Source organism: Ctenocephalides felis, unplaced genomic scaffold, assembly GCF_003426905.1.
Source record: "Ctenocephalides felis isolate EL2017-DRISC unplaced genomic scaffold, ASM342690v1 CF-g0.4_SCAFFOLD_03364, whole genome shotgun sequence".
In the NCBI taxonomy this organism is placed as follows: Eukaryota; Metazoa; Arthropoda; class Insecta; order Siphonaptera; family Pulicidae; genus Ctenocephalides; species Ctenocephalides felis.
Genome location: NW_020539518.1, coordinates 7,469 through 19,133, shown reverse-complemented (window position 1 = coordinate 19,133; position 11,665 = coordinate 7,469). Strand labels below are relative to the sequence as shown.

Sequence of the window (11,665 nt, the reverse complement as noted above, 5' to 3'; positions counted from 1 at the left end):
CTTGGTTTGTCCAAAATAGTCACAAAATACATGCAACGATTATTATTGCGATTTTCTGTAATATTTTTATCCTGTATTGACTTGTTCCAACGTCATATCGTTTCAAATAGTACAAGTTTATTGACAGAAATTTGGCAAGTGAAACTGTGTAGATAATAACTATTTCAAGAAATGAATGCATTCAAAGCATAAATAATAATTGTTTTAGTGTTCAGAATTAAAATTTAGATCAAAATACAATCCTGTATTAATTATTGGTACGTATATATTTAATTACAATGGGATGAGAATAGAATTCTCGAAATACGAGTACTTTCTCTAAAATTTCCACGCGCGTATTTGTGTTTACTTCAGGTGGAAACAGCGTTAATTGCGACTTCATTTTATATGTGACACTCTAAGAATGCAATAACTAGTTCATAAACTAATTTGTGTTAAGGATGACTAATCTTCTTAACATCTTAAGCAACTTAATAACAATCGAAAATATATTTCTTATCAAGTTTTCTCAACTTATTCTCGATCGATTTCAAAAATTCAAGTTTGACCCTTGTTTGATGATTAACAGATAAAAATTTAATTTTTGTCTTTCTGAGTAATTCGTAAAATGATTTGAAAAATTTCAAATTGAAATGGAAATGCGTTAATTAGTTTTGTGTAAAAACATAAATTAAAACGTTTCCTAATTAACTGTTAATTAGAAGTTAAAGATTCGTAATTGAAAATATTGTTGTTTGTAATTTTGTGAGTTCGAAAACTTTACTTGATCTCAATTATTGTTGATCAACTCACAAATTTTCACGTATCGGAAAGTCCATTCAACATGCTCAAAAGCTCAAACAGTTACATCTTGTTAAATATTATTATTGTCTATTTTGTACTGCATGTGAATTTTTACATTTTTGCAGTGTACAATGTACATCGTAAAATAGAAATTACACAAAATATTTTTTTCCACACTTTGATATTATTCTTTATCAACTTATTAATTTTCAATTTTTGTAGAAACTGCATGTATATAAATAAATATTAATTACTTTTTAACTTCCCGTAGGGTAAGGTATAGTAATCGCAACAAAATTGAAACAAAATCGAAACTTTTTATATATTTTTACGCTTCAATGGTTTCTGAACATTTTGGCATACCTTACAAAAATTTGATTTATGTGTGTTTGTATGTGTATGTATGTGCGGATACAAATTTTTGTTGACGATTTCGTGAACATTCGATTCGTATTGATGGGAAGACGTGCTGAGTAGTTTTTAGCAAAGGCAGTGCCAAAAATGGTAATTCAGGTTTTGAGATAACGGATAGTCCGATTTGAATGATTCAATTTTTTTGTATCAACTCATTAATTTTCAATTTTTGTAGAAACTGCATGTATATAAATAAATATTAATTACTTTTTAACTTCCCGTAGGGTAAAGTATAGTAATCGCAACAAAATTGAAACAAAATCGAAACTTTTTATATATTTTTACGCTTCAATGGTTTCTGAACATTTTGGCATACCTTACAAAAATTTGATTCATGTGTGTTTGTATGTGTATGTATGTGCGGATACAAATTTTTGTTGACGATTTCGTGAACATTCGATTCGTATTGATGGGAGGACGTGCTGAGTAGTTTTTAGCAAAGGCAGTGCCAAAAATGGTAATTCAGGTTTTGAGATAACGGATAGTCCGATTTGAATGATTCAATTTTTTTGTATCAACGGAGTGAAGCACTGATTTAATTTTTGCAAGGCAGGTCTAGCTGTTTTGAAGATCGGATATTATTATAGAGATTTTAATATTGCCTTCTATTAATATTTTGTCTTTATAAAGCTGACAGGCGCGATTGCTTTGAACAAAAGTTCAAAATTTTCAAAAAAAAAAAAAAAAAAAAATTCTCAAATCTATTTTTTTTTTCAAAAAATTCGAAAAATTTTGAAGCTTTTAAAATTTTCAAATTACATTACGGAAAGTTTCAGCAATTTGTCTAAGGCACGATGCCATGCACCACTAGTTGTAATTTGGCTCTTGAAAATGCTTGTTGATTCGCGAGGCGTTCGCCTCATCCCATTTGACGCAAAACCCGGCGTGTGCTTGAGTTGAGCATGGGCGATCGATATGTCTCGCATTTACGCGTTTTGCATCAAACATTTACAAAACGAGACGTGTTTGAACAACTGAATAGCCAACCGAGATTTAGATACTGAGAAAAATCTTTTCTGCAAACTATTTTGTTATAATATTCTATTAATTAATGCTATCATTATATTTTTGTAATATATGAAACTATAGGCAAAGCAAGCGGCTTTTTTTGAAAAAAATTAATAGTTACTGAAAAATTTGATTATATTTATTAAGAATGAAGTAATAACAAAAACAGCACAGAAGTATAGAAACAATCTAATCAATCACCCAAATACATTAGCAAACTCATTGATAACAGAGAACTATCGAAGAAGATTGAAAAGAAAAGCGCCACTGGATTTAAGCCATCAACTCTCCTGAAAAAAAAATGGAAATAACTTAATCATTATTTATAAGAAATTATTTAATAAGTAAATATTGTGAATTTTATATCGAAAAAACAACTACTGAGTTGTTTTTTCCAACAAGTCAAAGTAGTATACAATGTACCTTTTCGGCGGACTATTGTAAATCCATTAAATTTACTGAATGTCCTATACTGGACAGTTGTAAATAAAAGAGTTAATAAAAAAAAATTTATTAAGAATAATAATAACTAGTGGGGTGCCTGGCATCGTGCCTTAAGGCAGCAAATTGCTGGAACTTTCCGTACCGTAATTAAAAATCTTGGTATGGAACCCAAAAAAAATTACTCAAAATGTGTAAACATTATTAAAATCTCTATAAAATATCTGATAATTTGATGTACATGTGTCCAATAAACATTTTTGACCGCCAAATGACATTTTTTTAACCTTTTTTTTATTGAGAGTCCATAACCGCTGGACCTGTCTTCCCAAAAATTTAATCAGTTCTTCATCTTGTCAATACAAGTAAAATGTTTTTTGAATTATTAAAATCGGACGCTGCGTTCTCTTAAAAACTGAGTTGCCGTTTTTGGCACTTTTTGCCTCGTATCTTCGGAACGGCTAGACCTGCCAAAAACTAATGTTTTTTGAATTATTCAAATCGGTTGATTGCTGTTCCCGAAATCGTCGACGAAAATTTGTATCCGCACACACACATACATCCATTTTTTTTCTGAAGTATGCCAAAATGTTCAAAAACCTTTGAAACGTAAAGATATATAAAAGTTTTCATTTTGGATATTTTGCGATTACTAATAATGAATAGTTTAATAACTTTGACAAAACAATGAGTTTGAAACTTATTTTATAACTGTATGGAACCCTATATATTAGTTAATCTGTCAATATATAAACATTTTAAATTTTTGAAAATTGTCGGAAGTTTCATTCGTACAGCATTTTTTCTCTCAAGACTAGGACTTATGGTAAAATTATGAATTTTAAATAAACTTATGAAAATAATCATAAATTTTTATTTGTGTAACGTCCGATTATTAGAACTCAATCATAAACCTTGTTTGTAACTTTTTACCTGGGTATGACAGACTCAATAATAATAATACTGACTAAACCTCCACTTTTCTCTTGCAATTGGGATTTCTTACAACCTCCATTCATTATTTTATGGATGAAGGTTGCAAGAAATAAGATCATTCGTTTTCTTTAACTGAGGCCCTTTGCTCTTGCAAGATTGCTGGTGGCGTTCAGAGAAGCCTTCCATGTCGACATCTCTTCCATTAGTGAATTGGTGTAATTCCCTTACTCAAAACTGTTTCAAATTTCAACCGATGCGCACTAAAACGTGGGCACACTAAGAAAACGTCCTTAGTGATTTCAGTCGCGAATAAACTTAATTTAATAAAATTAGGAGAGTAATTTATTTATTAAAACTGAATGCTACAGACGGATGTGTGTATATATATATAAATAAGCCTATGAACGAATGCCAGAAAATAATATTAAAAATGAATATTATTTTTATAGGAAGGAGATTTCATGCATTTGAACACGAATTCAGACTGGATTTGGGAGTGGAGCTCAAGACCCGATCAAGTTCCGCCAAAGTGAGTTTTCGCTAATCATTGAAAAGTTTATTTTTTAATCTTTCATAACACTTATTTATATATTCAGCAACATTTGTGTGTTTGTAATATTTATCCATATTTATTTGCAAATATTTCCTAAACATTTGGAAAAAATAAAAATGACTCGGTAATTATCAAAAGAGAATGATGGTATTTTATTTTGTAAGTCCCGCAATTGAATTATACATGCGTTTAATAATTAAACTTTTGAAGCTTTATATATATATATATATATATATATATATATATTTAATTTTATTGGTTTCTTAGCACCGCGTATTAATTGTACATTATTTGATATGATATATTTTCATTGATCATAAATTAGAAGCGATTTTGTGATTTTTTCATTAGTTGCTTAGTCCAGTCATTTTAGCTTAAATTAGGTAAGAATTTTGGAATTCGAGATACCCAGCTCTAAGTCTGTAAATACTTGTATATTGACACCTAAAAGTTGTCTCAAAACCTACAAATGATAGGGTGTACGCAACATATGTAGTTTTGAGACAACTTTTAGGTGTCAATATACAAGTATTTACAGACTTACAGCTGGGTATCTCGAATTCCGAGGTGAACTTACTATAATGACTGGAATAACACAGTTAAAATGTAGCTGCATTTAATCAAAAAGTATTTGGTATCACTATGCCTACTCTTGTTAGCTTTAAATTTTGATGTTTTTGCAATTTGCCAATAGACAAAATTTTGTTTTTAAGATCTTTAATTTTTCTTTTCTATTTCCAGAGATTGGAAATTTATCCACCCCAAGCGCAAAACGTACAGCATCCGTCACGCCAAAGTTGGTAAAACTTCTTTGTTCTCAAAGGAAGTCCTTTACACATTGGTTTTGACCAATTTCCTATCATTGTTGATTGGAACTGGTGTTGGGTAAGTGTTCAACAAGTATTAAATGTAGTTGGTGTATACATACTATAGTGAGACTGGTATTAAATATAAAATTACTAAATATCAAGTTTAATTCAATAATTAAATATTGCTTTTATTTTTTGCAGAGTGTGGTTATCACGTCGCGGAATGTTTCTGACCCAAATCACTTTGGACTAAGATTTTCATAAGAATCTTTTTATGGAGAATATTAGAGACTGCTCAAAGTGTTTCATAGGATTGCAAAGAGAATGAGAATTTATTTCACACAGTTTGGACAAGGATTTGTATTGAGTAATATAACAGGATTAAAATGGTTAGAATACTGATGATTTTAAAATAATTATTTTTAGTTATATTTAGCTAAACATTAGTTTATATTACGATAATTTTATTTTTAGTATATGCAGTCACTTCATAGATAAATATGATTATGTTTTTTTTTTCAAATTTCATCACTTTTGCAATTTCCTATGGCATGACTGATCTTTGGTCCAATTTAAAAAGAAAATATTTATGTTATATATATTATTTGTATACAAAGAAAATCAATCAAAAAAATATTTTTGTATTAATTTCTATTAGATTATAGAGTTACAAGCTATTTAAAACATTACTAAATTCTATGTTTCATTTTATCATTTGGACATATGTTGATAATCATATCATGTTAGATTTAGGTGTGTAGTTTAATTATATAATTTTAACGCTTGATGAATATTATATTTAGCCATGATTCAAAATCACAGGTATATTCTATGGACAAGAAATAGTAATTGTGATAAATTAGAAAATGATTAAAGATTGTAGGATATTATGCATACATAGTTTACTTACTAAATTGATAATTTATAACTTTGTAATACTTAATGAATTAACAACTATACATAAATTTTTTGTGCTTTATGATTTTGTTGATTATGTTTCTTTTGTAATTAAAATGTTCAATTATTCAATTATTAGTTATGAATTCTTAAAGAATTTTTAGACCGTATTTTATTAATATGGTTTACGATGTATCTCAATTAAGAATCAGTCATATAAGCACAAGATTTTTATATGAAATGTATTTTATGATATGAATACCATAAATTACGTATTTAATATATTCAAAACTATCGTAGACTAGCATTTGTATGACAGAATTTTTTAAATAATGTGGTGTTTTCATATAAAGATTTGCTAAGATATGGCTTAGAATATTAAGTAACGCTATTTTGTAAACAATTTTTTGATGTGTGTTTTATAAATATTCAGTTTTTTTTGTTTGATACGAGGAAGAGGAAGTTTTTTGATGAATTTATATATTGTACTATATGAAATAAAATTAAAAATACATCCAACATTGCAGTGAACTTATAATTTATAACATATGACTCATTGAAATACTTACTAATTGAATATTTAAAGCTTTTTAAAAGTGTGAATAAGAAAATAAAGTTATACAGTGAAGGCCGGCTGATCAATGGTTATGTGTCTAACAGCTCTGGGTTGGGGCATGATTTGCGTAGTTGTTCGTACATGTTTATGGGCAAGTGATGCTTATATTTGTATAAATAGATTAATTTGTTCTCATTCTTATTTATACTAAACTTTAAATTCTTTAATCTAGGTTACTTTTTTATAATTAGTATAACTATTCACAGTATTATTTATTCTTTACATTTTTTTTTACAATTACTGATTTTGCTCATGAAATTGATTTGTTTCATTAAATTTTTGAAACTGCATTAGGATGAACTAATAATAGCCAAAATGTATCAAAATTAATAATCCTATATTGACATTTCTCTTACAGATATAAAGCAATATTTTCATCGATAGGAGAATTTGTGCAAATATCAATTGGTTCTGAATATTAACTTGCAAACTACTGATAACTCAAACTAATAATAACTTTCAACGTATCGTATGATTTCTTATACATTGTTTATTATTCACATATTTTGATTCAATTTTTGATTCATCTTAGAAGAGATAATATTTGGGTATGAGGATATTTTCAGTACCTTGAAGGCATTTCGAGTGTAATAATAGGTGCAAAATGAAGCAATCGTTTTTAAATTGATCACACTTAATATTGCTATTTTTATAAATAAATTTGTGTACAATCTCTATCATCTACAGTTGCTCATCATATATTAACTTGGATACATTCTCAATATATTTCCAGAGTAATGTGGACTCAAGTTTTTCAAGCAATTTTTGTGATTATGTGGATTGTAAAGCAAAATGTACAAATTTCAGCTACAAGCTCTTGTTACTGTAATTATGAAGATGCTTAACAAGAGTGAGATATAATATTTATTGTTATTGTTAGCTGTTGGCTCACGAATAACTAAATAAATGATGCTGCATCTCAAGTTACATACAGAAACCTTCGCATAAGATTTTTAGTTTTGCTTTACTTCCTTGATTATTCTAAACATATTCATTAGTGAAACATAATTTTGGTATAAACTGTAATCAGATTCATCTCGAGCATTGTACAAATTGATATTGAAGTTTGCGAAATGAAATGAATACATAAAATAACAATGATTATCATACATATTTATTAAAACAAGTTTTTTTATGATGATTTGAAGCCTAATTTTAGTTACCTAACATTAAATTTTTTTGATCAAATACTATAATAAATATATTTATAGCTATAATAAGTTTTCGACAGGGCATTCCATATGATGAATACATCATATTCTAATATTGTCTAGCGGGGGATCCATTACAGTAAATTGATTGCTTGGTTCTTGTACGATATCAATTATATTATAGGAATCTACTATAATACATATTTTTATGCATATTATTATTTTTAATATAATATATATTTTTATGTAATATTATAAGAAGTATATTAAGGGATAATAATATTATTAACTTCCCGTAGGGTAAGTTATTGTAATTGTCTAAAAATCTAAATTGAAAATTTTAACATTTCTTCACGTTTTGAAGATTTCTGAACATTATGGCATACCTCAGGAAAAATGGTTTGAATTCAAATAAATAATTTTAATTTTGTAATTTAGTTTATATAATTCTTATAAATATTATAGAAAATGGCCTTCATTTTAAATTCGATTAAGTATTTATAATAATCTATTTGAAAACGTTCAATATTCCTCGAATATTTTATTACGGTACGGGAAGTTCCAGCAATTTGCCTTAAGGCACGATGCCATTTACCACTAGTTTAAAATTTAAAATAACAAAACAATTTTCTAAACTTTTTGATCAACACACTAGATACCGCCATAATTCGGAACTACTGCTTTTGAAAAGCGCGCCAAATTATACAGTGACACATAAACGCAAACATTACTAGCCCATTTTTGACAGCATATGTGACAGTTTATTTTTCGATATCTTAATACAATAATCAGTGTGCTGAAATGGCAGATAATAATATCAAAAACCTTAATAATCCCTTGCTAAGTGCAAATATAACTGGTTTTTCAATAGAGGATTTTACCCAAAATCCAGTGTTGTTACCTGTTCCACCAAAACCTGTGCTTGTTCAAAGAGGTAAATTGAAACATAACCTATATTATCCATATGTATTATTATGTTTATTGATGAGGTGTTTGTTGTTTTGTTTTTGTTAATTGAAATTCGTTTAAGAGTAATGGGGAATTAATTAAATTTGCGGTATATCGTACATACTATTGCATTGATATTTGTTCATCTTTGAAATTACCTCCACGTTGCAGGTGTTTGAGGCGCGACGTTTAAAAGACAAATGTCTTTTCAATATAAAATACTGTTCAATATTAAATTGTCAATTTATGTCGCTATAAATTGGCGAAAATAGTCTCAAAGTTGTCATGGCATGTTTAAAGGTCATTTTGATACTTTCTATCAAGAATCTGATAAATTTGAAGCAGGGGCGTAGCGGAGCCCTGTATCAAATTTTTTTTTGGGGGCCCCCTCAGGTATGCCAGAATTTTCTCACAAAAATCTTCACTTATCAATATTCAGCTGTCTCTTTTCCGAAATTTCTACAAACTATTCAAATTCAATATACACATTTATTAAATCATTTATGGCGTTTGATAGTTTTTGATAAAGTTTATGTTTCTATGAACAATAATGATCTGACTGCTGTTCCTGTATCATTGAAGTATTTAACTTTTTTAAGAAAAAGTTAATGCTTTTGCCAGAAAATGTTTGTTTACAACGATAGGTCTAGCCGATTCCTTGAAATTGGAAGAATAGTGCTAAAATATTCATAAAAATTTGGAATAAATCTGAGTTCTTATACAAGGAATACAGAGATGATCATAAGATAATACAAATGATACAGAGACAGGTGTTTTGCTAAATGACTTTTCATGATTATTTTTACTTTTGTTATTTGTGAAATAAAATAAAATTTTCGTCGACGATTTCGGGAACACGGATGAAGCGATTCGAATAATTCAAAAAACATTCGATTCGTATCCATAAGGAGACGTGCTGATTAGTTTTTGGCAAAGGCAGGTATAGCCGTTCCGAAAATATGGGGCAAAAAGTGCCAAAAACGGTAACAAAGTTTTTAAGAGAACGGAGCGTCCGATTTGAATATTTTAAAAAACATTTTACTTGTATTAACAAGATGAAGAACTGATTTTCATGAAGGCAGGTCTAGCGGTTTCGGAGATCTAGTAAAAAAGTAAAAAAAAATGCCATTTGGCGGTCAAAAATGATCATTAGATATATGCACATCAATTTATCAGATATTTTATAGAGATTTTGACAATAAGTATAAATTTTGTTTACATTTCTATGGGTTCCGTACGAGTGTTTATCCGTTAGACGGCGACGCGGCGCTTACGTGCTTTGATATTTCGTCTCGAAGCGATACGATTGCTTTGAAAAAAAAGTTCAGAATTTCCAAAAGGTCTTGTTTTTTCAAAAAAGTAAGTTTTTGTCAAAAATTTATAGTTTCTCAAAAATCTAATTTTTTCAGAGTAAATTTTTTTCAAAAACGTTATCTTTTTTAAAAAAAATTTTTTGTACGGGAAGTTCCAGCAATTTGCCTTAAAGCACGATGCCATGCGCCCCACTAGTTATTATTAATATTTGCTTACGGACGTTGGGGGCTTCCCTGGCTCGGGGGCTCCGTATATTTGATACGGCTGATACGGCGGTAGATACGCCTTTGATTTGAAGACAACTGTGTAATATGTTGGGCGCCGAATAGCTTTTCTCTTCATCAACCAATTTCGTTAGATGTTATTGTAATATCATAATAATTTCAAATTAAACACAATATTTTTCATGTATACTTTTATTTTCCCGTTCATTAATACACTGAGATGCTGTCGTCTATACGAAAATTACACAACTGAGCAACTTAAAATTCCATTTCGGCTTTATATAGTTTGATTATTTAATTATCGGGGACAGTAATTTCCTTATATGTATGAGTGCAAAGTATGTGATTTCCCGATCGAAATTCATAGGAATTACTGCGTCGCAGGCTCACGTACGCATTTGGAAAAAAGTGCATCGAACCTATTTTGATTATAATACTTTTGATACTCGATATGACTTAATACAATGTAACAACAGTTCTTGGGATGAATACAATGTTAATCGGATATATGCGTAGCTTATATTATAGTTAGTAATATATTAGTTATAGTTAAACCATTGGGTCACAACAAATATTATATGTATATCACATTTTATTTGCTCCAAAGTTCCTCAATTACTGCGCAAAACAATTTTAATTTTGAACTGCTTTATTTATTATATTTACATTTTTATATAAAAGTTTAGATGGGATGATTAAAAATATATCTATATTCTGAGTTTGTGCGTATATATTACATATTTTATTCATGGTAACTCTATTAGAGCAATTTGTACTTTTGTTGAATCAGAATACATGCTCTGCCATATATACTTATGTATATATATATAAAGATTAAACTTAATTATTAAAAATGCTACTGATTAATTCTTGATAATATAATAATGTTATATAAATACTTACATACCAACAAAATATTTAATATTATTGTTAGAAATACCTGTTATGGTATTTTTAAAATTAATAGTTAGTGACTACAACATTCTTGTTCCATTGCAAAGCAATATTACTCGAACTAATTCTAATAAATAATTTTGTTACAATAATTTGATTAAATCATATATAATATAATAAAATATTTTCTTAATGTTAGTGTTAAATACTTGTAAATAAATAAGTCTTAGTTAAAAGTCTGATGTAAAAATCATAACTATTTTAAAGCTAAATAGTCTTTAGGCCTTGAATTGAAACTTACTAATAAAGTAAAACATACACATTACGTCTTTTGTGTTCTGCTTAATTTTTATTTGAAAGCCGAGTCTTATCTTGTGATGTAACAATAAAATTTGCGCGACTATTAGGAAAAAGTACGACCATAGTACATATTTTATGAATCATTATAAATTAAATTATTGAAATGTTTAACTATGACATATCATAAACTTTAGATTTTTTGTTCGACGTTGAAACATAATTTTGAAATGTTTATTTTCAACCAAATAGTCGAAATAATAAGCTGTGAATAATTAACAATTTTATATACGTTTTGACACTGTATATGTGTCGACACTGTATATGTAACGTGCCGAATGATGACACACGCTCAGTGTCGAAACGTACATAATGAATAG

At 28.4% G+C, this 11,665-nt stretch overlaps 1 protein-coding gene across 1 annotated transcript; it reads left to right on the top strand.

Annotated features, from left to right (window-relative positions):
- Nucleotides 1-4,031: 4,031 nt before the first annotated feature.
- Nucleotides 4,032-5,376, top strand: LOC113382221 (BCL2/adenovirus E1B 19 kDa protein-interacting protein 3-like; the record flags this gene model as incomplete). The annotated part of the gene is made up of 3 exons (XM_026620734.1): nucleotides 4,032-4,111; nucleotides 4,877-5,020; nucleotides 5,146-5,376. Coding segments are annotated over 3 exons (276 nt in total), but the record flags the coding sequence as incomplete, so codon positions are not given.
- Nucleotides 5,377-11,665: the final 6,289 nt, after the last annotated feature.